The sequence below is a fragment of the Rhopalosiphum padi genome, chromosome 1 (assembly GCF_020882245.1).
Source record: "Rhopalosiphum padi isolate XX-2018 chromosome 1, ASM2088224v1, whole genome shotgun sequence".
Lineage (NCBI taxonomy): Eukaryota > Metazoa > Arthropoda > Insecta > Hemiptera > Aphididae > Rhopalosiphum > Rhopalosiphum padi.
Window position 1 is genome coordinate 4,911,563 of NC_083597.1, and position 27,857 is coordinate 4,939,419.

Here is a 27,857-nt window from a genome sequence, read left to right on the forward strand (position 1 = left end):
TCCTTTATGAGAATTTTAGTTTTAGGTTTCTGAACATATAAGTTTAGGATATCTAATGTCCCCGTTGTGTCCGTCCGTCTGTATAGTAACTGGAACACTGGCAAAAAGTTAAAATTGTCGATTTGGTTAACAATGAGATACATAATATTATTTGTAATATTATTATTTTTATTATTATATTATATAATTATAATAATGCGGTTTTACAATATTCTTATATTAAACTGATTATTAAATAACAATGACAATCAACAAAATATATGAAATAATACTATAATTACTATTATACAGTTTATTTAATGTGTTTTGAAATAATAAGTTCAATCTACTGTATAAATAATAGAAAAATAAATAATTAATTATTATAGTGTAATATAATTAAATAGCAATAGTGCTATTTCCCTGACTTTTGGCATACCATGAGCATTATCAAAATAAAAGGTTCATAACTATACATTTTTAATTTATTATTGATTTTAACTATGCAAAAATAAAATATTTTAACTATATATTAACTATTTTAACTAAATATGGAATTTATACATGAAAAAGTTTTGATTTTTTTTCATGTTAATTATGTGTAATGCAATATTATATATTGTGCTTTCTGTAATACTGGTTTATAAAAAATACAAATGTCCCTAACGATATTCAAAACAAATAAACATATTTTATAATTGTTTAAAAAAATTTGAAATAATATTCATTATAAATCGTATATATTTGTTCAGTGCACATTATTATTTCAATATCAATATGTATCACAATATGATTCAAGCTGTGCTTTTTCTAATATCGATCACTGCAGTTGCGTCGCTTAACGTCGGTACAACGTTATACAACCACGTTGATATTATGTACGATACGCCGTGGACTGAAAAAGATACGTTGATGTTACACGGCCGGATGTTAATTGAAAATTTAATCCCTAAAAACGTAGTCGACGGAAATTCATTCCTCAGCTACATAAAGTTGATCATCAAAACATCGGAGACAATCGTCAATGACCAGACCAGAAAAATCGCCATGGTTTCGGTGGCTGATGCAATTGGAGGATACATGCACGGAGTGTTGCTACCGCATGTAAACCAAGAGTATTATAAAGGGCACGAAAGCTATAAAGTCACCAATGAGCTGCACGCGTTGTTACGGAAAATCAAGTGTGATATACGCAGATAAATTATAATGTTATGATAAACTTAATTATATATGAGTAAATACCATTCATCATATTTGTTTTTACAGTCTCGTTTAGCCTATATCGATATTTCTAGATGTATACGATTTATTTGGTAGGTATGTATTATAGTCATCAGTGTCGGAGGAACCTTGGTAGGCCGGGGATGAGGAATAAAATTACGCTTTAAAATAAATTGCTACCTGCTTATAATTAATTTGATGCATTGATTGTTTTTTTTTTTTCGGTAAATATTTGAAAAAAGTGAAGATGGATTTAAAAATGAAAAATTATAGAGATAAAACTGATTTTTTTTTAAGTTAAACGGAAGTGAGTAATTTCTTAAAATAAGTACATTTTTCCTTGGCCATCATTCAATTTTTTTAATAATTTATACGTTACAAAGTCAGAAAATCTACCAGGACAAAAAAAGGGATCTACCCAGGGCCTTAAAAATAAAACTAAAAAAACGCCCCTAAAATAAATGGTCTATTTTACTCCCTCGTCACCACTTACCAGTTAAATATACTGTTTAGAAAGGTCTTGAATCGATATCATCTACTATCGTTGTGGCCCGGTTTTTACATGTCGTTACACAACGAACGTGCGTATTTTTGCACAGGTTCATTTTGGACACGGACGGACGTGGTTGGATGAAGCCGGCAGACATGGGACGGTCGACCACGACCACCGCCGATAAGGACGACGACGACGACCGCATCGACGAGGAGACAGACAACCCGTGTGCGGCACTACTGCTAAACGGCGTACCGTCTGACGGACGACCGGCCGCCGTGCCGATGCCCGCATTCGACGACAACTCGAATCCCGGTTCGTTAGCGTTTCCGTTCGCTGTCGGCAAGCGGCTGTTCGCCGTGGACAGGCCGTGGACGGCGGCCGACGACCGCCGTCCGCTGCTCGTCCGGTATTACCGGCTGGCCGCCGGCTGCACGTCGTCGGCGCCGCAGCAGTTCCGAGCGGACATTAATCGTTGGCTGGACGAAGTGTTGGTGCCGCTCTTGGCGAACCGCCGGCGGTGGTATCCCGTGCTGGCCGGTGCGTCTCGCGTCGTCCTGGCCGCGGCCAAGGCAGCCAGCAATGGCACTGCGGCTGTGGGTGGCCGACCAAAACGCGGGGCGGCGGCGGCTACCAACGACAACGGCGATGATATTATTACGATGCGCAGGTCGTGTGACGACGGCCCCGACAGCCGAGTACCCAACTCGAACGTTCCGCTGGCTGTGATTCTCGTGTCGTTGGTGCTCATCTGGATAACGTACGGCTGCGTATTCGGAAACAAACAACAACCGCAGACCTTCACTATATAATCGCATTATATCATATCACATAATATTATGGCGATTCTTCGGGTCTCAAAGCTTTCGTGCCCTTTACAATATTCTATTGGGTCACAAGCGGTAACATCACTCCGTGCACGTATCCCCCAATTGCATCAGCCACAGAAACCGTGGCGATTCTTCGGGTCTGGTCACTGACGATTGTCTCAGATGTTTTTATGACGTTATTAATGCATTTCCGTCGACTACGTTTTTGGGGAATAAATTCTCGATAATTAACATCCGACTGTGTAACATCAACATATCATTCAGTCCATGGCGAAATCATTATTTATTTTTTTTTTTTTTTTTGAGAGAACCGACAAATTTAATTAAAGTTATCGATTTATTTGGATATTATAATGTGTTTTGGTCAAGAAATGTTTAACTAGTAGTTTATTATTATAACAAAAAGGTATAATGACTGACGCATATAATATGTTTGTATTTGGTTATTTAACCAGATTGTATTTTTATAGTAGGTAAGACGCATAACGAATCTGTACCACCATTTATGTAGGTATATTTATATTATATTGTAAACAATCTGTATATTAGGTGTTAAAATATGGTATTATATAACTTATATCTTTTCTACGCTAAAATTGTATACAATGATTAATAATAATGATCTATAATTAATTAAAAATTTAGGTTAAAATTAAATAAATAAATACAATACGTTAATATAAAATCATAGGTACTATTAAAATTTAGATTTATAATGATGAGATGCAGCTTTGATGGATTGCATCATCGTAGTATTTTAAATTTTTTTTATGAATAACAAAATAATGATTTTTAAGTATTGTTGGCGTATTTTTTTAGGTTATTAAAGGTTTATTAGTGCTATTTAGTTTTAAATTAATGTTGGAATTTGCAATAGCTCTATTCAACTGTTTTAATTTTTTAATTTAACTTTTCAACTTTTGAAGTGATGTATATTTGTATTTGCGTTTCAAAAGTGTTGAGCTAGATGTGAATGAAACGAGATTAGTAGTTAAATTTGCAATTGCCAGCTATTATACTAAAAATAGTTGTAGTCGGTGACGTTTACCATCAGTAGAGTTAATATTGATTTTTAAAATAAAATAAAATTTACAATGGAATTTATATTCAACCCTAAAATCGACTATCTAAAAATCGGCAGAATTTACAATCCCTCGTCATATAATAATAACCATAAAATAGTCTAATGATTTTTCAATATTAATATTACCAATGCGATGAATCTTTGGGGGAAAAAATCATACAAAAAGTACCTAGTTGGAAAAAAACACCAGTTATACCTATCTCATGTATAATGTACAAAGTACAGACCATCATCTAGAGTCCATACGTCATTACAAATACGAATTAGCCATGAGTTAATACTTATAAAGTATATATATACATACATATATAGTTGTTCGAAGATTATGATACGATTTTGACTAACGGAAACCATTTTAATTTATTAGAATAGATTGACATTGACAGTTCAGATGATGAGATTGACTATGAATTTATCAAACGTTTACAGGGTACTAGAGTAACCTATTAGAATGCAAGATTTTACTACTCAAAGAATTCCAAGTTTTACCCATAGACAATTTCGACAGCACTTTATGTTATCACCAACCGAGTTGGTCATCAAGTTATGTAAAATATTAAAACTTTAAAATGCTTGTACCTCGCTTAAAAATTAAGATATCAATAAAAGCCTAAGAGATGCCCTAGATAATATTATTATTACCTTTAAGTTTGATAATATAGGTAAATTGACTCTAATATTAAAGCTAACAGCAAAAAATTGAATCTGTTGAACAAAACTGATATTATAAATATATTATTTATCTACTTGGTACTTATTATTTTAAAATATATTGGCATTTTACCAAATTAAAATTAAAAATTGACAATTTATTAGAAAAAAATACAAAAAGATACAATTAAAAATACATATTTTTAATTATAATTTTTTGTTGTACATTTGAATGTACCTATTAAAAAGAAATTTTTATTCACTTTATTTAAAACTAAATTCATTTTATACATTTTTTAAATCCATTAAACAGAAAAATCGTCTGCAGTTTATGAAGACCCTACAGGTTCAAAGGGAGATGTTGAATTGTTAATTCTGGGGTTGACACTACTGTATCAGGACCCCTGAGTCTGTTTCAAATGTGACATTATATCCTAGTCCAAGGTGCAGTTATGTATGGTGCTTCATCTAGCCAAATTAAGTGTAAGTAAAATAATAATAATTGTATATTGACATCAATTTAAATAAGCTCGCGAATTTTGATCGCAACATTATATAATTATTTAACGATTCTGTAAAAATTAAATTCATATTAACTACTAACTAGTAATTAAAAAATACCAAAATAGGAATATTTAATATAAATTTATATTATACCCAAAATTAAAAATATGAGCAATAATAAAAGTACTTTAAGGTTTTTAAATTCTTTATCGATTATATTTATACAAATGAGTATTGTATTTAATTTATTTACTTTTTAAGAGATATTTATTATACTTTAGGTTATTAATTAACTACTCTCTTAAAATTGTATATTGAATCTATTGAAATTATTCGAGTACACAACATATATTCTAAAATTTTGATTAAAGAAAGATTTAAAGGAATAAAATATAAAGAGGACTATTATGGACAATGGTGGATTTAATCCACTCGCTTTATTTAGTGTGAATGATCTAATCTAATACGCAGGCTGTTTAATTTTAATCAAATATTCGCGGCGAATTATAATCGCGTCCGTGCGCAAATAATTCACCTAGTGCGTATTAAGGGCTCAATAAGTATTAGGTTTATTCCCTGCAAAAACACTGACGGACAGCAATCACATTATAATTTATACATTTTATTATATACAAGTATTTAAGAATATAATATATTATAATTATAACATAAGTACAAAATATTATTGTTGTTATTGATATAATAGATTATATGGTGTAATGTTTAAATAACTGCATAATTTAAAATTTGAATTACCAAATAAAATATTCAGTGTATATTATTTTTATTTTCGTTACTAAGAAATAAATAATAGAAAAATGTTTCAGTTTTCATATTATATATGGACGTATAAAATAGTACATTTCTACACAGGGGGCCAAACAAAATTCCTAGAAGACTATATCCCTCTCTTACTCTCTTAGCTCGTTCCCATTCTACGCCAATGGTATGAGTATAATGTATAATGTAAATTCGAAGTAGCCAGTAACAGGTAATTACATATTTACCTATACATATAGAAAGGATGGGGAACGGGGAACTCACGGCCCATTTTTAACTGGCCCGGTGGCCCGTTCTATATTTCAAATTATTTTATAAAAATATAAAATGTTAGGATATTTCTGTGTTATTTTATTATATTTTTAACAATTGACACAATTTTTATTGTAAAACGTAGAATGAATTCTTATTTAGTATTGAACTATAAATGTAATTTGTAAATTTTACCTGTTGATTTGATTTTTTTTACTTTCTATGTTGTCTGGTCAGTAGTCCGCTAGATTTTCACTTTCAAAAAATAGTCGTGAAGTTTGTAGAACCACTGCGTGAACCTTAGATCATATTGTATAATAATATGATCTAAAGCGTGAGCTCAGTTGCACTATTGTGTTGGTCACAATGATCTTCAAATTCATTGCAGAACTCATAGACATATAATATTATATGTCTATGGCAGAACTGATTCTTTTTTCTTATCACAAATCCGACACGCCGCCACAAAAAAGTGCCGCAGATATTAGCTGCTGATAAAGTCAGGTTCAATTTTCAAGTAAATACTATAAATTTATAGTATTTGTTTCAAGTAGCAAAATGCAAAATACAAATTAAGTTTTAGTATTTATTCGTGTTTTATTCTATAATTTCTATCATATAAGAAAATCGTAGGTATTTATCTCAAATTCCAGGTTTACTTTGTTGAACCTAACATCCAGCGCATAATATGATCAAAATACCTAAGCCTTTGGTATACGTCAGTGTCTTCGGTACAGTATGCGGTGGTGCTTATTTGATCAAGTATGTCATTATATTATTTTTTTTGTGGTATCTACCAATTATTTTATTATACCATTGTTATTCTTTTACTATTGTTTTAGGGATTGGTTTTCTGGAAAAGATTACAAAATCAAGACATCAGCAGCCAACAAAGTGATCATAGTTACAGGTGCAAATACTGGCCTAGGTAAAGAAGCCGTAAGATTGTTGGCCATTAAAAATGCCACGGTCGTGATGGCATGTCGAGATTTGGAAAAATGTGAAAAGGTTAATGCTAACATAATAACATATTATCAGGCTTTGAATAATAATATGTTTTTCAAACTTAAACCAGTGCTTTAATATTTCTAAATAATAAGTACTAAATTATGTATATATTTTTTATATTGTTTAATGTCCTTAGAACAGAGCCGAATTGAAATAGCACTTATGTCTAGGAACAAACGTCTTTACTGTCGGAAATGTGATTTATCGTCACAAGAATCTATCAGACAATTTGCAACCAAATTTCAGAAAGGTTTGAATTTTCATTTTAATATTTGTAAAAACTGTAAAATCATTAAATTATAACTTTTAAATTAGAATTTAATAGATTGGATGTTTTAATCAATAATGCTGGAGTTATGATGTGTAGTAAATCCTTGACCAAAGAAGGAATTGAAACTCATATGGGTGTCAATCATATGGGCCATTTTTTGTTAACCAATCTACTTTTAGATTGTTTGAAAAAAAGTACTCCTAGTCGAGTTGTCAATGTGACAACGCTGAAACACGGATCTAGTAAAATTAACAAAGAAGATTTAAATTCTGAATTGTCATATAGTGAAGAAGAGGCATATAATCAAAGTAAACTTGCAAATCTTATGTTTACATATAAATTAGCTGAAATCTTAAAAGGTTTGTGCATTAAAACTAAATGTTTTTAATATAGTATTTCATTCTAACATGTGCAAATGAGGTTTTTAATTGTAAACATTTAAACATACTATAGTGATTGAAGCTAATATTTTTATTCAATTTATAGACACTGGAGTTACAGTAAATGCCGTCTATCCCGGTATCTCTACAACAGATATTTCAAGACATTTACCTTATTATAATAGTGTTACTAGATTTTTCATAAAACCAATGGCATGGCTATTTTTAAAGTCAGCAGCCAAAGGATCCCAGACTTTAGTTCATGCAGCTTTAGAACCAGAACTTGAAAACATTAGCGGTCAATTCATCAGGTAATTTAACCTTACTGCTTAAAATTTTAAATCATCATAACTAAAATACAACTATTGTTATTAGAATATGTATTTATATTATTTTTAAATTACACCAAATATCTATATAATAAGTTTAATTATTATATATTTCTTTTAGTAATTTCAAAGTAATACCATTACCATTTCGAGCACGCGATCAAAAGACAGTTGAATGGTTATGGAAAGTCAGTGAAAAATGGACTAAAGTCAAGGAAAATGTATCACCTGAACTATGATATATATTACATTTTAATTATTTTAAATATGTTTAAAAAAACTCGCAGTATAACTATTAGAAATAACATTTAAATTTTGAATGAAAGTTGTTTTATTTTTATTTCTACACAGCTTCATGGAATCTTGTTTAATCCCACTTGTGTTTGTGGTGTTCTTCTTCCTTCCTCCTTTTCTCGGCCCAAATCTTTACATTAGCTTCACAGTTAGCTAAAAAAAAATATAATTTAACTCAGATATTTGTATTACTGATAGGTAATACTGGTAAGGTATATTATAAAATATATAATTACCAGCTTTTTGAATTAGATAAAATACAGGCGAAACCAATACAGCTGCTCCAATGAACCATGGGAACATCCAATGGTTGTTAAAATGTAGTTTGAATGGAAACTGGACAGCCTTAGCTGTGAATGTGTATGGGAAAACCATCTTGCGGCTTAACTTTTCATCGGCCATCTAAAAGTTATTGATAAAAATTAAAATTAAATAACCCTGATGATAACCCAAATATTTAAATCAGTAAATCTAACTACTAAAGCTGTAAGCCCCCTATCCTACAGATAGCTGTAAATAAACCAGGAAGCGGACCTGACAATAACTGGTTTTGGTCCACCCATGCCCCTTATGACTAAATAAAGCAATCAAAAGCACTGAGAAGCACCAATATCATCAATCACTTTTCATTTTGTGAGACAGTATTAATTTTATTCAGAAACAAGACAAATTAACAATTTTGGTAATTAAAAATGTATTTGTATATATAACTACGATGTGGGCAAGGTTAGCTTCATAGACAATACTGACATGTCATTAATTTTAAATTGAGATGAGTATCAACTACCAAGTTGTACATATTGAAACTACCAATGGTCAATAGTTATTATTTGAGGATGGAATTAGGTTAGAACCTTAGATCTAGGTCCGTAGAGTTTCATAAGCAATAACGATGAAAATGCCTCTACTCGATAATGCTGGTAACGCACATTTTATTGGAGATAATACAGGAGTACAGATGCTAAGGTACAAGTCGTTGCGCAACGATGATATTATTCGATAGATACAAAAACTGACGATAAAACGACAGATATGTGCGCTGGCGAGATATATCGCCGTCCGTCCGTAATTCAATTATACGTCGTTATCGAGATTTATCGCCTTTCCGCGAAAATCACAGGTGAACTTTCTTAATAATACAACGTAAATTCAAACCGTTTTACTCACCGTGGATTTATTTTTCTTGCAGGCAACAAAAAAATGTATTGACCTCTGAGATCGGGCAACAGTCGAAGGGCGACGGCAAATATGAAACGCAGTCGCAGTGGCTGTCCTATGTACAATGTAATTAGGATTTACACATTGTTGGAGTACCCACTACCCGACGAGAAATTTTATATTTTCACGTCCTGTCCCCTGATTGGCTATAATATTGATAGCGCCTTAAGACCATGATAAGCACTTGGTATATGATAATAATATGACAGTATACCAATATTTCTGATTTCCCGCATAAATTTAAAAATAATATCTTACAGTAATTATTGAAATAGACCAAACATACTAACAATTCAGAAAGCGAAAACTAACGTGGGCAAAGGCCTAAAAAGATAAGCTAATACAAAAGTATTAATCATTAATGTGATTCATTTAATTAAACTATTCCTAAACAAAAATCTTCAATATGTTATTCGATTGGCTGTATATTATATTATATGTATAGATAAAACACCGTACGATGAATGGATTTTTTTGTAATGTTATATTAAATTTCAACAAAAGATGCACAAAATAACAATATTAATTTGAAACAAAAATTAACCGAAAATGTAAGGTTTACACTAATATAATGATTCATTATATTTATCTGGTAATTTGTGTTATAAAAACACTAAGGAATAATACAATAGTTATCTTATAACTATTATTAAAAAATGACAATTTTTCATTTTTAGTTTTAGATCTAAAAAACATGGAAACATTACTTATTACTTGAATATCATAATGTGACCAAAAGATTCTTATTATTAAACTACAATATATTAGTTATTTTATTTATTCTAAGAACCAAGTTTATGATTTTTATGCCTTTAAGTTTCTCTAAATTTAACCATTTTAAGATAGAACATTAATTATTAGTCATCAGATTTCATAAAGAATTTTCTAATTTATAAGTTTTTATTGATAATAATAATTAATGATTGTAATGCTATGTGACCATCAGACCATATGCGATGTGCCTTGTAGATTTTGATAGCACTCTTTATATTAAAGACACACCTGAGCTGCTAGGCCATTTCAAGAGCTTTGGCGAGAGAAAACAAGTTTTTAACAATGCACCATTACTTTTTTTCACCATATATAAATTAATAAATCATGTCATATTTTTTTAGTCTGGAACAAAACAAAAAAAAATTCATTCCAATCCAGACTTAAAACACAAATATTAGTTAACAATTCCAGACATTTTGTTAATATAGTTCAAAATCAATAGATTTCTAACTATTGTCATTTTTTTTTTATATAATCAAACAATTGATTCAAAACATTATAATCCTTAGAAATCAATATAACATATAAATTAAGCATTAAAAATTAATTAATTAAAAAAATGTATGAGAAAAATAAAATAAAAATGATTTAAGACCAGATTGAATGATATTCAGTTTCAACATTTTATGCCAAAACCAATAATATATAACACAGTACTGTAAGTAGCAAGGGCATTGTTGCACTCCTAAAGAAGCATCATTTCATGAAGGACCCAAAGACTTAGACATAAAACTATGTTAATACATAAAAATGTTATCTGCACCTAGGTCCTCATCACTAATTTTAGCACAAATTACACATGTTTATACAATATACATACCATAGGTATTTTAAATTATTTATACCATGACCAACTTATATATATATAACCTATATATTTCTGAAAGTTGCTGAAATAGTAAAATATAATTTAAAATAACAAAATAAAACAACTTCTTTTCTTAAAAAAATTTAATGTATACTAATATTTAACTTAAAAAAAAAAGAAATGAATATACTAATAATAAGTAAAAAATACGAAAATAGGAATTGTGTTACACAAATTAAAATTAAAATACTTTAAATAATATAGAAAATAAAGATAGACTGCGTTTATCTAATACATAAACGCATAGTTACATTGAAATTTGTTTTTTTTTTTTATTATTTTAATTATAAATATTAACAAAACATAGCACTTAGTACTATGTCTTAAAAGAAACTCATTATATTATATTACAGTATTACAGAGAACAAAATAAATGGTTTGAGCCGAGGATCAATATACATGATAAATAATAATAATAAAAAAAAATATTGATAGACTGTACTGAAATTTGAACAGAGTTCAAAATATCTACTAAAATTAATATTATTATTCTACATAAACACTATTCATACAACTGAAAATAAAATAGAATTATGATGTACTGTTTACATGTCATACACTTACAATATGTCAAAGTATAATGTAATTGATTGAATTTTGTTTGAATAAAAATATTTTTTTTTAAAAATCACAATATATAATAAGGAAATACAACAATGATCTTAAAAACAGTTTTATAGTCTAAATGAATGTTAGCTTCAATATACAGCAAGTATAATCTATTATTAGTAATAATAGAATGGATCACAATACACTTTTCGTCATTTGCGTGTTGGGATAAAAGCATCATTGCCAAGTAGAAAAAATAATTATATCTAATTTAATTTAATTTAAACTATAGTTATTCTAACTAATATATATAAAGTTCTCAAGAACTATTAAACCAATTTAAAAATGACTCATAGTTGAATCAGACTGCTGGTAAATAAACTACTCAATTATACTTAGAAAATCTAAGGGAAAGATGTAATGAATAATTTAACAGGACCACCGTAACATAATCAGTAAGTGACATGATCAGTAAATTATTGATTATGTAAAGATAATCAATAATAGTTCAAATTCTAACATTTAGTCAAACATTAAATTTATAAGCTGTGTTTTGATTTCTTTAGCGGAGGGCCATCAAATACACCATCTTCACTGAAATCCTTCAAATTGCATTCTTGACATAGTTTTTTGTAATAATTGTATACTTGTTCACCGCACCTAATAAAATATAAAAAAATTACTTTTATTAACTATTCAAACATAGTTATATAGAATTAATTGCTAACTTGAAGACTTCAGAATTTTCTGAATTGTAGTAAAAACAATTTTCAAAAATCAACTCCATATCGCTTAACAAATCTGCATTTGTTCTATATGATAGCATATTAAGTTTATACTTTACAGTGCCCAAATCCATGGGAGTTTTTATTATTGTATGGTAATCAGGACACTGAGACTTAGTAACAGGCCTTAAAAATGGCCATGCATCTGGATGATGCATGACTTGATTTAAAAGTAATTGAAGAAGAGCATTGTCTAAGGGCAGATCTTCAGATGTAGTTAAAGTTGTTTGTTCGGTATGTCTACCTCTTCTTCGACTCTTCTCTTCAGTAATATTTTCTTCTTCCCCTAAAAAATAATTTTATTGATATTTATTATTTATGCATTTTATATAAGTCATACATGCAAAATTCATAGTAATTAATAAACATTATACTGTATCAACATGTTCCGAAGAAAATGAAAGCCAAGAATAACCAAAATAATGTCAATAAGAATATAAATTTACCAACTAATATCTAAATCACCATGCTATATCTTACATAGTAAATATATTCATCTTTCATATAAATATTATATGTGTAATACAAACAAGTTTTTTTAACCAAGCATAATATTTAAAAAAAACACACTATTATAGACAACAACTATTTACCTACAAAACGAACCATCAAGTATAAACAGATTTAAATAATATCAAGCCATTTAAAATATTTGAATAAAAAATGTTTACATGCAATAAATTTATTAAAATTGTATAATATAATACAGATCCAGGTGTAACAAAGTTGATGAATTTAATAAGAATTGTCAAGTCTATATTTTACATATCTTGTTTAAATATATATTTAAAACTTTAATACTATGAAAGTATTTAGTATTTAATTTATAATTTCATTATCAAATCTTATGAATAATATCATTATTTAATAATTTTAGACATATAATATGTATTAAAACGAGTATTTTTATAATACGTCCTGGATCTGCGATGGATAGTTATCATCATTATATTTTTAATAAACACAGAAAATTAGAATATATGACATCAGAGACAGACCATAACATCTGGCTGATGCATGTAACAGTTGTCGAGCAAATTCAGATATTTTGGCAGTGGCAGCCTGCGAACTCTTACGCCTGCTATACCTTTCCACCTCAACCTGTTCCAATTCATCTGTAAATAATATTTAACAGATTGAAATAGGACCAGGAACTAATAGGTTATTTTATCACCAAAACGAATTACAATTATACAACATTAATCTATAAATAAAACATTTGATAATCTATTCTACTCTTTGGGCTTCAATACTGACAATATTCATTTTATACATTTTAAACAATTAAATATTTCTTAATTAAATGGGATAATCCAAACATAAGACACTTACTATTTCTAAAAACACTAACATTTTTGGGAAAAAAATATATTTTTTACTATGTTTAATAATATTAATTTTAAGTTTTTACACTTGAATGTCGACATACGTTTTAAATTGCATACTCCAAAACAGATTATCTAGAATTATAATCAAATTTTGGACAAGTAGTTAATAAGTTTAAAATTTTAACACACAACTATTCGTCCAAAATAAGTATTATAAAAAAAATAGTATGCTTTGAAAAAAATTCTAATAGTCATTTAAAAAATATAGTTTTTAACAAACTATTGTTTTAGAACAATTTAAATTTATGTAAAGAAATATTTTCAAAAACATTTATGGTTTTTGAAGTAATGAATGTCTTAAGTTTAATAGATCACCAAGAATAATTGTAAATAGATTAACAAGTAATTGGTTTTTTTATGACAATGTACCAGAAATTCTGGTATAACTTAAATGCCTGATTACCTAACTTAACAGTATAAAATTATTACATGCTAAAAAACATTACAATCATTTTATCTAGGCAAGTAGACTGTCTAGAAAGAGAACTATATGTGATTATGAATCAGCAATATTATATATTTTTGTATTGTCACCGGTGCCTCATACTCAACTACTTCATTCCCCTTGAGACTAATTAATGTCAGTCACAAAATATCACTATAAGAAATATAAATATTTTGTTAAAATAAAATTGTTTATCTTAGTATTTTATTAAATGTGATGATTAAATATTAGTGAAATTTATTAATTATAATTATATATAAACATTCACATAAATTATTAAATAATAGTAAGAACTTTGATTTGTAAAAAGCAAGTACTCAAAACTATTAAAAGAACAATAAAAATGTATATTAGATGTTAAGTATTATTGTATAAATAATTTTTTTTTTAATTCTTCAAATATTATTATTGTTCAAATACTGTAATGTACTAATGTATATTAAACAGGACGGTGTTTTGTTGAAAAGGCGTAACCAACAAAAATCAAAAATCAATTTTTTGGTGTCAACATTAGAAAACAATAAAAGTATGATATGTAAAAATGGCATTCATTAGATAAGGAATAGATTTTATTGATGATATAACAAAATAGAATGATGAATTTGAATTCAGTCCCACCACAGAAAAAAAATTAATTTTGAAAATGTGGTAAATTGAGTCCCAACTTATTAGATATATACTAATTGAGTCTCAACTTAACAAATATATACTAATTGAGTCCTAGTTTGTTAAATATATACTAATTGAGTCCCATCTTGTTAAATGTATACTAATTGAGTCCCAACTTGTCAGATATATATTAATTGAGTCCCAGCTTGTCAGATATATACTAATTGAGTCCCAGCTTGTCAGATATATATTAATTGAGTCCCAACTTGTCAGATATATACTAATTGAGTCCCAGCTTGTCAGATATATACTAATTGAGTCCCACTTGATATAAATACTTATAAATATATATCACACAAAATAAATAGGCGTATTTTGAAACATTAATACATTGATTATAACACAATACTAGTTTTACAATATAATTAATGTTGTACGGTACAAGCACAAAAATGGAGATTGTTCCACTAGTATTTTAAGCAAAAAAAAAACATTGATGTTTAATTTTTTTTCTTATAAGCTATGTACAAATTAAATTGAAAAATGGAAATGTGAAAAAATAAACAAATAAGTAAATAAATAAAAATAATATTTTTAATCATACCAGGATTTATAGTTAAAGTGTTAAACAGTCCCAAGATCTGTTCTTTAATATAATGAAGTAAAGATACAAATGAGAAGGAAAATATTGTTTTTATTGAATCAGTCAACACTTATTATAAGAATAACTAAATTGTGATAGTCAGTTTTTTTCTATGGGATTCAATTAATATGTTTTTTTAGTATTGGAACTCAATTTGAATGCAAACAAATGCCAAAATGACTATATAAAAAAGGCATTCTTTCACAAATAATATATTTTGTAAAGAGCTTTAAAAAAAATAAATATAGATAAAGGGCTTAAACCACTAAAAATTGTTTTAACCATAACAGTTTGTGTATAATACATAATGCAATAAGGGTGTAACCTCCAAGTGAAGTGTTTTTAATATAAATTACATAATTATTTAAGTTAAGTATTTAAAATTAATATTGATTTGTTTAATTGTTATTCTTTCAATTTTATAAAATGATAATTTTACAAACTTTATTTAGAAAAATGTATGCAGACATACGTCCTACTTAAAAAATGTTAATTATGTAGGTTACACCCTCTCAACAAAACACTATTGAATTATATAAAATGTATATTATACATAACAACATTATAAATATGTTTCTATATGTATAAAAATAGTTTAAAAGGATAATTAATTATAATATTAGCTAGAGATATTAATTTAAAATATTAATGAAATTAGTACCTTTACAAGATGTTTGTCGACAGCTGAAGCATGTCCAATTTCGTTTAGGTGGTGCACGTTTTGGCGGATTAAGACAAGCTAAATGGTAATTTTTTAAACAATCATCACAAGTTATCACTGTTCCTTCTTCCTTACAAATGTGACAAATATCAAATTTCCTGTAAATACATAAAAACCATACATTAAATAAGTTATTCATTATCAAATATAAAAAATAGAATGTCTTATGCAAAATCATTAAAATAATACTTTATCTTGTTTAATATTATTTAAATAATGATGTATACAGGTGACAATATAATAATAATAACTAACACTTTTTCTTCGGGTTCATCATCTTCAACTTCATGTTTTACTATAGGCACGCATTTTTGGCAGAACCAATCACCTTGGGGAATTTTCTATAAACATAATAAGTATATCATATTTTATTTAAATGAATAACAAAAACAAATTTGTAAGACATACCTTAAGTTTTGGTTTCAAACAGTAAATATGATGTCCTTTATTACAATTATCACACAACAACATAACATCTTCATCCTTATTGCTTCGACATAACACGCAATTGACTTTCATAATTGATTTTGACCATTCAATACTTTTCTCTAAAAAAAAAAAATTATGTTATCAATAATAAGTTTAATGTTACTTAATATAAATCCAAAGTATTTTAATATATTGATAATTATAATTACCTAATGTAATTAAATGTAAAAATAATTGTGAAAAATTTAAAGAATTCATCAGCGACATTTCCCACTTATCCATTAAAGGATTTATAGCTGAACTCATTTTTTCTTTTTTATCGTAGCCTAAAACAAGAAAAACATTAAAAATGAATTACTTTTATCACAAATTTAGAAAAACCATAAAGAAATGTATATATCAAAAAAACTGTATTTAATTACAATATATATAATAAAATATATTTCATGAACATAATTAGTAATTAAATATTATTATAGAATTACCTAATGGTCTTCTGAGAAATTTTGGCTCAATAGATTGTTCTATTTTAAGGATAACGGAAGCCAACTCAGATATTTTTTTATCAACTTTAACATCTGTGATATATGTAACTGGATCTTGGTAATCTAAAATTTCAATGTTTTGTTATGTATTGAAGTAACAAAAATTACTGCTGGTTATATACTTACGAGTAAGTTCTGGCGAACTAGCTTTTTCAGAGTTATCATCGTTCTAAAAAAAAATTTAATACACTTATTTACAGATAAATAATAGGCGGAATACATATACAAAATCTTATTAATTATTAAAACAATTATATTTTATGTTAATAATAAACTTACCCCTTTACTTCTATTACCCCATGATAATAAACCAGGGACTTTATAAATACCATTAGCAATATTTTCTCTCCATTGATCTCTATTTGAAAACTATAATAAATAGTTTATATAAGATTTAACATTGATATATTAACTCTATAATAAATTAAAACATACCTTTAACCCAATGCTACCTAGTGCTGAAGTATTTAACCTTCGTTCTAAGTATAAAATGTACTCTCTTAAAGTTAATTCCATTGATGTATCAACATCAGAATCTAAACGAAGAAATTTAACGTTTAATTTTTTGAATTCAGAAAAATCAGTTTTCAAACGTTTTTGAATTTTTTTATCATCTTCGACCATCTAAAAATATTAAAAAACTTTTAAACTTGGTATAAATTCATCCACACTATCAGTTCTAGGTTATTTCTAAGAGGATCAACTTTCTAATTATTTATTTAAAATTAAACAAAATTTGGTGTATAAAATATTTAAATAGAATGAATAAAATTACTTTAAATTAAAAAAAAAAAAATAGAATGACTTACCAATGACGGATTTAAAAGACAATTCGTACACTTTTCCATACTTGAAAGTATACGTGGTTTTTCTTGTATCAACACTTTCTTAAGTTCACCTTCTCTTAATCCTCTTGAGTTCAAATTATTAATTAAACCATCTAATTCATCGGGAGTGTTATAATAACCCCAAGCAAGCCTATGTTCAATGTTATCGTGCACTGGACATTGGCTGTCAGGACCAAAACAACGCAAAAGTGACCTTTTTTGATCCACATAGCTTCCATTAGTCATAAATGACGTATTGTTACTTTCATCGAGAAGTCTTTTTTTTGATGGTGTATTGGACAAAGTGGCTCTTGATTCACTAACATTTTCTTTTTCATTCATTTCAAACAGTTTTTTGACATAAGACACAGGATCGTTCTCATTGATGTTACTAATAGGAGTACCACTGCAACAAACAATCAGATATTTAATATTAAAGTAAAGACCATATTTAAGATACATTTTTATATTGTATTTGCTAAATGAAAAATTTAAAAAAATGAATACTTGGGTAAACAAGTCCCAGGATAAGGTTCATCATCTTCAATAAAAAGTCCAGGCATTGATGCAAACATCCAATACTTCCTAAATGCTCGATCAGTTCCGAGAGGCAATATTTGAGCAGTCATGCCTAAATCGGTAAGATCAGAAAGTTTTTTGTTCCATTCATTTAATCTACTATTAATAGCCTTTTGGTCAGAAGTTTCTATGTTCTGAGCTTCACCATTTAATAGTTTCATTTCTTTTTTTCTAAAAAAAAAAAATATAATAAACATTTAAAATATAACCTAAAATTATTTAAAATAATTAATTAAAAATTTACTTTTGAACTATTTCTTGAGTTTTTTTCTTTTCTGCTGCTAATGCACTTCTTACTTCCAGTCTGTCATTTTTCATTTTAACAACAGTATTCAGGAGTTGTATTCGGTATGATGAAAATGTTAATATTTGATTCATCAAGCAATTAATTAGCATGATTTTGTCAGCTAAATACATACATAAAACATTATAATCAACAACATATTCTTTTTATTCTAAAAACTTACATATTGACAAGCATGAAATATGATGATGACTAAGAGCAGCCAATACTTCTGGATGTTCTAATCTAATATTAAGTCCAGGATCATCTGTTGGACAATAGTTACCTCTTTCATGGTATCTTCAAAAAACAGATCATAATTAGTTTAATGAAGTTTATTATTGATGAATAACTTACATCCACTTAGTCATTCTATCAGAAGATTTTCCACCAGATGACAGAATATGAATTCTTAAAACTTCTGAGATTACAGTAGGTTGTAACGTTATTTTATTTAACTGTTGGCCCAAATGTTGTATTGACCAATTTTTAACGTTGGTAGCTAATTTTACTGCAGTTTTTGTTTTATCATCACTAATATTGTAAACTGGCTCACATCCTAATTTTTTTTATATATAAAATATTATATATTTTAAAAATAAGTATTAAAATAAAAAAGTAATAACTAAACCTGAAATATGACTATCTTTCATATCAGCTTCTTCGTCTTCTTCAAGGTCAAATATTGTTGTTAATAATACCTGAACCAAAGTATTCAATGGACCTATGAAATCAAAATTAATAATTTGTATATATTGACTATAATAATCAAATTATAAAATTCAAAATTCTTATTTCTATACCTGTTATTTCTTCTTCAACTAAGCATCTTTCTAATAATTCTATACTCATTCCTTGTGGAAAATAACTGCCTGCATCAAGTTGAGACCAAAAATTATGGAAAAACTCATAGATCATAATGAAGTCACCAAAATGTTCATTTGGAATTCGCAAATTAACTGGATTGACATTGGGTAATTCCTAAAAAATTTCATATTGGTGTTAGGTGCAATATTTCACATTTAATTAGCAGAATATAAGAATAAAAATACAACATATTATATTAAAATAGAAATAGCAGAACTAAGACATAAATATTACATTATAGAGAAAAAAATAAAAATTATACAGACTTGGTGATACACATTAACTATTTTTCAACTTGTATATTTTAACACAATATTTATCATTGTATACAAAAACCAAAGATAAAATTTGTTAATAGTGATAAAGATTATTTTTGTGTTTACTTATACTTTTTCAGTATTTTAAAATTTAATTATTTAACTTATGTACAATTCCTAAAATTTGATAGGCCACATAAATAACTTGTAACTGCCTACCTACATTGTATGAAAACGAAAAAGTATTAATTACTGTAAAACCAATTCTCATACTATGCTAAGAACCTAAACGATATATCAATAATTATTTAGATTATATTAGACGATTTCTATCCAAATTTGTATATATATTTTAACAAAATAATTATCATAACTAACAAAATATAATATAAAATGTGCAATATTATAATGCAAACTTAACTTTTAAGTTATAGTTCTAAATAGTTTAGAAAAATGAACGAATTTTTTTAAATGCAAATTGTTGAAATTAAAAGCTGTACTTACTTTCAAATCTTCCAATTCAAGATCTTCTTTTTTCTTATTCCATTCTTTCATAAATTTAGATAGTTTTTCTTTTTCTTCCTTTCTCTTTTCTTTAATTTTTAATTTTTCTTCTTTTAATTTTTCAATTGTTTCCTGGACTGATTTTTCATCCTTTTTAGACGGTTCTCCTCCATTCATTAACTTATTAGATTTTTTAGTTAATCCGTTTTTAGCTAATACTTTGTTCTTTTTTGTTTCGGAAAATTGAGGAGATTCCCCACTGAATATGTCTTCAAATTTTAAGTTGGCAATACTACTTGCTACATTCTCCTAAAATAATATTAGTTTCACAACATTATTTAATAAAACTACACAGTTGATAACAATGAGGTTAATATCCAAAAGATTGTGTAATTCTAAAATGTATTTGTAAAAATAAAAAAGTTAGAATAAAAGAATATAATTGATCTAAATAAAAAGAAAAGAATAAACTAATTTAAATTCAGTATCAGAATTGTTGTAAAATATGATAACATGTTCTTCTAATACTTATTTTCTCTAAATTTTAATTTTTTTTTTTTAATTACTTAACAAGAATATTGTTATTTTTAAATTAATTAAATATGTTTAAATTTACCTTTAATGAAATTAAGCCATTTTTAAACTCAACATTGTGAGTTATAAAAAATCTACATCGATCTCTTGTAAAACAGGCTTTTGATCTTCGAATTTGAACACTATCTACTCTGTATATAGGTTCATTATTTGGATTTTGTTTTTTTTTAGAACTGATTAATTCTACATCATAACTATAAAATGCAAGAGCTGTACTTGAATTACTATCATTTGATTTTCTGTGGAAATAAAAATATACTTGTTTAAATGTATGTTCTAATAATGTGATCAAAAGTTCAAGTAATTACTTTGGTGTATGATGATTTCTTTCAGCAATTTTCTGGTCAGTAGGGGCATGCACAGCTAAGACTCTACATTTTAACCTTTAAAGCATAAACAAATTTTAACAAAATATTGTGTTTTATTATTTGAAATAAACACATTATACAATGTACAAAACTACTGTTTTAAACAATGCTTACCATTGGTCTTGTTCTAAAGCAACATCTACTATTTCTGATACAAAATATCTATATCTTACATAATTAAATATTTGTTCAATGAGCTCTTTCAAAGAAGAACATTTTGTCAATGATAATAAATACAAAATGGGTTTTTGAAGCTGAAAATTAAAATATAGTCACTAAGATTGTTAAAAAATTAAAAAAAAACTGAAACAATCTATGAAATTCAAGACTTATTTTACCTCATTTGGAAAGTCATTTAGCATTTTTTTTGAGTCTAATTCACAGTCCAAGGCTTCTTTATAAGTCATATTTTTTTTTCCAGTTAGCTCACATGACCAAACCAATGAATTACATAAAATAATTCTTTCTACATAATGCCTGATACAAATAAAAAAAAAAGTTAATACATTTTATTTCATTCATAAAAACCATAAATAATCTTACTATTAATTTAGGTAAATACTAAGAATTCTGAAATAATTTGAAATTTTAACCAAAAAATTAACTAACTAAAAAATTTCAAAATTTCAAGTATTTTAAAAATTATATTCATAGAAGTTAAGCCATTTTTCAAATAAAATTATAGAACTGGTATTATGTAATAGCTATACGTTAAAAATTTTCTTTAATGAGAATAATTAGTTTTTAATAGTTTAGATTTAATATATATATATATATATATATGAGATAATAATGCCCTTACTAAATTTAATATAATAATAAAAGGTATAATTCTGAAAATCAGAAAGAAACATTAATCATGAGTATTCTAGAAAATAATAGATAATATAGTTAGGTAACAGAAAGGAAAGGTCGATTGAAATGTGTGCTGAAAAACGCATATTCGAAAATTGATTATCGGCAAAAACGACGAAGAATGTTTCATCCCACTCGCCTCTCGAACGCAAAAATCGGAGTAGTATTTTAACCTCGAATAAGAGAAAAAAAACTCATAGAAACAGGATCGCGGGAAAAAGCGCGGTGAAAGTAACAATCCGTTAACTACCCAGTGGACGTGGGTTAGAAGTTATCAAGAGCCATAAATGAAAACGACGGATCAAACGGAAACGTACAGGAAAAACGGACGCGGGCGGACTCGTCGGTCGCTAAACGTGGGCGCCGCGCGAGAATCGATCGGGCGCGGGACGCCATGTGAAACGCGCGAACGAAACAACGGTGGTATACAACAGAACCCTGTAAACCTTGGTAAACCCAGCTAGACTCACTCGTAACTGAGGAAAATCTCCTTGGTCAGCTCGCAGTAGAACACCTCGTCAGTGTCCCTCAGGCCCCTGGGCACGGGGTTCTTGGCGAACGGTTTTCTGTGGAGCAGTGGCATGACGACGACGGCGGCGGTTAACTATAATAAAAGTCGCGGTCGGCGGTGATACGCAACCGTCGGTCGACCGTTCGGCTTCGGATGCAACTGCCGCTGATGCGGACGCGGCGGTAGCGGCGGTGGTCCCGCGCGACGACCGGAAGGCCAGCTGCTGCTGCTCGGTACCTCGGTGGTCCGTCGTCCCGGTCCGCGCGCGCGACGACGTCTCGTCTGTCGTATCGGCGTCGACTGTTTTCTACCTGCCGCAAGGGTTGTATCTAAGACAACGGTCAAGGTAGCGGTGCTCCGGGTCGTTTTACGCCACTACCGTAAGTATAGGTACGACGAGCGACGATTCGACCTCGTGACGGACGCCCGTAAATCGTGTAACATGTACGACGACGAGAGAAAATCAACGCGAAAGATCGTACGAACGAAACAACAAAACATAACCGCGTCCGTCCGGTACCAACGACGGTGGCGGGACGTATAAGTGCGGGCCCAGTGTATATAGTGTATATAAACGGTAAAAAAAAAAAAAAAAGAAAAATACAACAATAATCGCCGCCGTGATTATACGCGCGCGCCAACACCGATGCCAACATCTAGTCGGTGCCGTCGCCAACCTCCGTATACCAGCCGCGTTATTGTTGTTATAATCAGGCCCAGCCGCGACCTCGGGTTCGTTCGTCGTGGTGCTCGTATGCCGCGGTCCCGACTCTTACCGAGGTTCGGGGCCAATAATTCGGTAGAGAAATTCACCGGGTTCTGAAATTTTTCTGCTAGAAATTTCGGAGGCGCCGCCGCCGAAAATCGCTTGATAACAGCGACGGCAGTCTTCGTAGATAATAAAATTAAAAATCTTATGCAGTATCACGTTATCACGCGGAAAAATTTGCCGTTTTTATTCTCATTTTTCCCACCCCATCTGGTCCGCCAATGACCTGGCCGTGATGACAGGGTCGTAGCGAACACAAAATGGTCGACCACTCGACAACCGTTCACGTTTTATTGAAATAGCGGTCTATTATAGTCTGCACGTGCTGAGACTTCGTATCGACGACCATGATAAAATAACTGATAAATGTTATTTTATCATTGTGTCGCGACGTCTCGGAACGTTTTGCGAGTTTGCGACCGACCGTTTGACGTTTTCGCGGGCGCCGAGGCAGTGATGTAAGATGTCGCACGCTTTCGAAATCGTTCATATTCCACACACTCAGTGTGGATAACCTGCATCGACGCGCTTTAGGAATATACGTTCTGTGGGAATACTTACTATACAGACGTGGTTGCCGGTTCGTGCCTTGCCTTGCACCGTCGTCGCAATAACTCGACGACCGAATCAGTTGCTCGTAACAATGCTGTTTAATTGGGGTAGCGATGTTGCAGTCCTACCTAGACGTTGTATATCTCCCAGACGAATAAACTATTCGTATCCCAATGAACCGTAGGTCCTTTAGTAGGAACTTTCGTTGTTATAATAATATAATTGGATGAACTAATATTATAACTACCCAATATGACACGATGTATGATGTATTATATGAATAATAAATATAATGGTATAATCGTTTGATTATACCTTTATACCATCAGCAAGGTGATGTCCCATTCGGTTTACTTGGAGAATTCAACGATTCTAAATTTTCAGTAGACAATGTGCTTGTTGTCATCATTATGTTCACGACACCAGTATCCACGAAAGGTATTATGTAATATGTAAATGAGCTGCCTTTGTAGTACATATCGCACTCGAATAACCTTATTTCAACATTTGGTTGAATATAAATTATAATATAACACGAGATGTTATATTATTTGTATTTTGCGCGCGCAAATTTGAAACTATAATGATCAAGCATATTATACAATTCAACAGTCCGACACTCCAATAAGAGATCATTGAATTATATGATCTATTGAAGTACACAACCTATTAACCTTTTATAGGCTTGCACCTATTAAATATAATAATAATAATAAAAATATGTAATATCTGTACATTACGGTAAATTATAATTTAAATCTTATTTAACAATTTCGATTTTGAATCCATCAATAATATAATGTAGTATTAATTATTAATGCGCTGTCATAAACGCAATTTGAGGGGGCTTGGGGGGCTAAGCCCCTCCCCAAATCAATCGTAGCCCCCCCGAAATGGTTTGTATATATCCCCTTCTACCTTTATAAATATCGAGGATCGTACACACAGTACATACATGCAAATTATAATAGCCCCCAAATTTAAAACTCAAATTGCGCCTATGAGCCCTGAAACCATAATAATACATATTATAATATTCCCTAATTCCCAATAACCAACAATCATCACTTCATCAGTCTAATTTACAACTATACATTACTATAAAGCCTACAGAGCAATTTATTGTTTAAACCTCAAACAATGTGTTATTATATAGTAAAAAGTTCGTAGTCAAGTATAGAATATAGATGGATATAGGACATGGTATATCGTATATTGTACATATATATAATTATTTCAATAATATAATTTTTTTTTTTATTGATCGTATAAACTTGGCAACTATGGTCATTAGTTACAATATAAATTGGGTTGAAGTATATTTACAGTTTTTACAAATTTCTTTTTCTTTTAAATAGTTTCACAACATAATATTATGATATTAATATAGCGAAATACAGTAAGATACACGTTAAACACTTATACGGCTATCCAAAAAATGGTGTTATTTCTTGGTCAAATTATTTTTTAAACTTAGTATAGATACATAATATACTCTATAAAACAAATAATTAAATATTTTTTACCTTAGAAATTAGAATTATGTGCAATTTACATTTAATGGAGTTTAAAAAAGGATAAATCATCCTCGGGCATTTAATATATCACTGCAACGCCGGTTACACAATGTATAATATAGGTAAATTTATAAATATTTAATATTTATAAATTTCAGTACATTTTTTTATAATTGGTATATTGTTGAATTACATATTATTTTATTAAATGCGTATAAAGTTTATGCGTTTAATACAACCATAAATGTGTTGATGAATTAAAAATAATTCTACCTTAAAACTTTCTCGCCTACATACGGTTTATAGAATTTAAATTTAAAAAAAAATTCTTGAAATTGATCATGAATAAAAAAATAAAAAAATTAGAAAATGCTTACTATATAGAACATCTATCTTCTAGAGTACCACTTATTACTAGAACTTACCTATAATCTATAATAAGTAATAAATACTAAGTACTAACTAATAACTATTTACTATACTATATTGTAATAAGTAGCACTTATAGTAACACTATAGTGACTAGCTAGTATAGCTAGTGCACGATGATACATTTGAAAATCAAAATTGAAGTTAAATATGAATTGGAATTAAATTACTTATACACTGTTATGCTCTAAAAGCTCTTAGTCAATTAGTCAACTATCAGATCACTCCACATGCTCTAAAAAGAAATAGTGGGACAGTGGTCAAAAATAAATCGTCCGTAAGATGTCAAATAGATACGCCCCGGGATTGGCGGGATTAGTCAGAAAATCTTTAGGTACCCATTTTATGTCCAGCCGAATGCCAGCGATTTATCTATTTGATTACCGACAGACTATAATAAAATGTTAATCGTTATATATAGCATATACTTTTAAATATGCACAACATTTGATTATTTAAGTGACCATAGTCTCACTTATTACTATTTTTCATACATTAACGATCTAGGGTATGAATTTCAATGTAAATAATTACATATAGGTAGGTATATAAATTATTTGTTTACACCTCTAATGAATAATGAAATTGACCGAATGTCATAGAGTAATAGCATTTTAATTTCTAAGTATGTAATTACAATAACAATATCCTTAAATAATTCACAGTAGTTATCTATTGATAATTTTTTTTTACTTAATAAGATTTTAACAGAAATTATTGTTCCTTAACCATTTTTTGAAGAGACGAAACACAAAAGGAAAGAAAAAGAAAAAAATAATGATAATAAAAATGGATAAAACTAATAATGATTATATAAGAGAAGTAAAAAGATCACGTGATGTAAAGTTCATATACGTCATACAGTTAGATGTTTAAACCAATTTACGAATCTGAAGGATAAAATATAGGATAACATTTAATAAATATAATTTATTAAATTAATATTATTGGATGAAAGAACATTATTGTAGAAAAATTTAAGATCAAAATAGAAAAATAATTAATTTAAATATATTATTTAATCTTTAGTGTGACTTGTGAGAGAGAAAAATAATTATGTAGTGAGTACTCAGAATACTATTGAGTAGGTAGTAGGCAGTAGCCAGTAGGTAATGAAAGTCACATAATTTATAAATTATGTATATGTAATATAATGTTGCAATCATAATCAACCATATACCTAACTACATATTATAAAATATGTTTCAAATTGTATCCTAAAGTTTTAACTGTTCAAATTATAATATATAAAAGTTTTTATATAAAAAAAAATCAATATATCTATTATCTCTATACATAACTATGAAATTATATATCTCAATCTCATGTCGTATATATGTATATATCTAATATATTAATTTAACAACTAATTATCAAGCACGTGTTATATACGAATGTATGAGTAAATACCTATGTATAATATAATATGATGATGACATTTAATCTCTTTTCTACAATGATAATTGTCAATTATTTTGCATTTGTAAAAAATAAATTAGTAAACAACACATCGTTTGCGGCCATTGAATAGTGACAAATATTTAATTTGAATGTAATATATTATTATACTGTTTAAACTTGAACATAATAAATAAATAAATAATGTAATAATAAGCTCATGTTTTCTATTTTATTGGCTCATCATATTTATAAAAATCAATTGACAGTTATTTTATTAATATAATTAGATATTTCAATTAAAAAATATATAGTATAAAATAGATAATGTATGCAGTATTATAAATAAATACTAATCTAATAATGTCGACAGCACGATTGACAGTATAACAATTATTTTTAAGTATCAATGTAATATATTTAGGTACACAATGAAGCACTTATAATAATTGCATAAAAATAATAAATTAATGTAACGTATAGTTAGATTCGCTGCA

The 27,857-nt window shown here is 28.6% G+C and overlaps 4 protein-coding genes across 5 annotated transcripts; 2 read left to right on the plus strand and 2 right to left on the minus strand.

Annotated features, from left to right (window-relative positions):
• The first annotated feature begins 756 nt into the window (after positions 1-756).
• On the plus strand, positions 757-2,505 carry LOC132918686 (uncharacterized). The gene is made up of 2 exons (XM_060980101.1): positions 757-1,160; positions 1,800-2,505. Exons 1-2 carry the CDS (start codon positions 757-759, stop codon positions 2,503-2,505), a joined length of 1,110 nt encoding a protein of 369 aa, XP_060836084.1.
• A 3,769-nt stretch (positions 2,506-6,274) lies between these two features.
• LOC132916904 (retinol dehydrogenase 12-like) lies at positions 6,275-8,107 on the plus strand. The gene is made up of 6 exons (XM_060977342.1): positions 6,275-6,556; positions 6,637-6,802; positions 6,944-7,052; positions 7,118-7,432; positions 7,560-7,764; positions 7,904-8,107. The coding sequence occupies exons 1-6, from the start codon at positions 6,483-6,485 to the stop codon at positions 8,019-8,021; spliced, it is 987 nt and encodes a 328-aa protein (XP_060833325.1). The 5' UTR covers positions 6,275-6,482; the 3' UTR covers positions 8,022-8,107.
• Positions 8,005-9,405, minus strand: LOC132916905 (uncharacterized). The gene is made up of 3 exons (XM_060977343.1): positions 9,244-9,405; positions 8,313-8,478; positions 8,005-8,229 (listed from the first exon to the last, which is right to left on the minus strand). The coding sequence occupies exons 2-3, from the start codon at positions 8,476-8,478 to the stop codon at positions 8,150-8,152; spliced, it is 246 nt and encodes an 81-aa protein (XP_060833326.1). The 5' UTR covers positions 9,244-9,405; the 3' UTR covers positions 8,005-8,149.
• Positions 9,406-11,001: 1,596 nt separating this feature from the next.
• Positions 11,002-23,270, minus strand: LOC132922356 (bromodomain adjacent to zinc finger domain protein 1A-like). Of its 2 annotated transcripts, XM_060985835.1 has the most exons (24): positions 22,655-23,270; positions 21,668-21,806; positions 21,444-21,583; positions 21,270-21,344; positions 20,984-21,200; positions 20,368-20,676; positions 19,543-19,720; positions 19,371-19,463; positions 19,097-19,298; positions 18,924-19,039; positions 18,701-18,863; positions 18,385-18,627; positions 17,860-18,283; positions 17,486-17,674; positions 17,330-17,419; positions 17,177-17,219; positions 16,991-17,113; positions 16,715-16,831; positions 16,485-16,624; positions 16,332-16,417; positions 16,017-16,174; positions 13,269-13,385; positions 12,214-12,556; positions 11,002-12,145 (listed from the first exon to the last, which is right to left on the minus strand). In XM_060985835.1, the coding sequence occupies exons 1-24, from the start codon at positions 22,765-22,767 to the stop codon at positions 12,025-12,027; spliced, it is 3,939 nt and encodes a 1,312-aa protein (XP_060841818.1). In that variant the 5' UTR covers positions 22,768-23,270; the 3' UTR covers positions 11,002-12,024. The 2 variants fall into 2 exon arrangements, with proteins under 2 accessions (XP_060841818.1, XP_060841828.1); XM_060985845.1 differs by lacking the exon at positions 13,269-13,385 and having other exon boundaries at positions 22,655-23,269.
• Positions 23,271-27,857: the final 4,587 nt, after the last annotated feature.

Excerpts from the sequence above, each read along its gene's own strand:
- LOC132918686 (XM_060980101.1), top strand. The coding sequence starts at position 757 with ATGTATCACAATATGATTCAAGCTGTGCTTTTTCTAATATCGATCACT. Across the intron at positions 1,161-1,799 it reads GCGTTGTTACGGAAAATCAA|GTTCATTTTGGACACGGACG; the intron begins GTGTGATATACG and ends ATTTTTGCACAG.
- LOC132916904 (XM_060977342.1), top strand. The coding sequence starts at position 6,483 with ATGATCAAAATACCTAAGCCTTTGGTATACGTCAGTGTCTTCGGTACA. Across the intron at positions 6,557-6,636 it reads GGTGGTGCTTATTTGATCAA|GGATTGGTTTTCTGGAAAAG; the intron begins GTATGTCATTAT and ends CTATTGTTTTAG. Across the intron at positions 7,053-7,117 it reads TGCAACCAAATTTCAGAAAG|AATTTAATAGATTGGATGTT; the intron begins GTTTGAATTTTC and ends CTTTTAAATTAG.
- LOC132916905 (XM_060977343.1), bottom strand. The coding sequence starts at position 8,478 with ATGGCCGATGAAAAGTTAAGCCGCAAGATGGTTTTCCCATACACATTC. Across the intron at positions 8,230-8,312 it reads TTATCTAATTCAAAAAGCTG|CTAACTGTGAAGCTAATGTA; the intron begins GTAATTATATAT and ends ATTTTTTTTTAG.
- LOC132922356 (XM_060985835.1), bottom strand. The coding sequence starts at position 22,767 with ATGCCACTGCTCCACAGAAAACCGTTCGCCAAGAACCCCGTGCCCAGG. Across the intron at positions 16,832-16,990 it reads ATTTCTCAGAAGACCATTAG|GCTACGATAAAAAAGAAAAA; the intron begins GTAATTCTATAA and ends TTCTTGTTTTAG. Across the intron at positions 16,175-16,331 it reads GATGAACCCGAAGAAAAAGT|GAAATTTGATATTTGTCACA; the intron begins GTTAGTTATTAT and ends ATGTATTTACAG.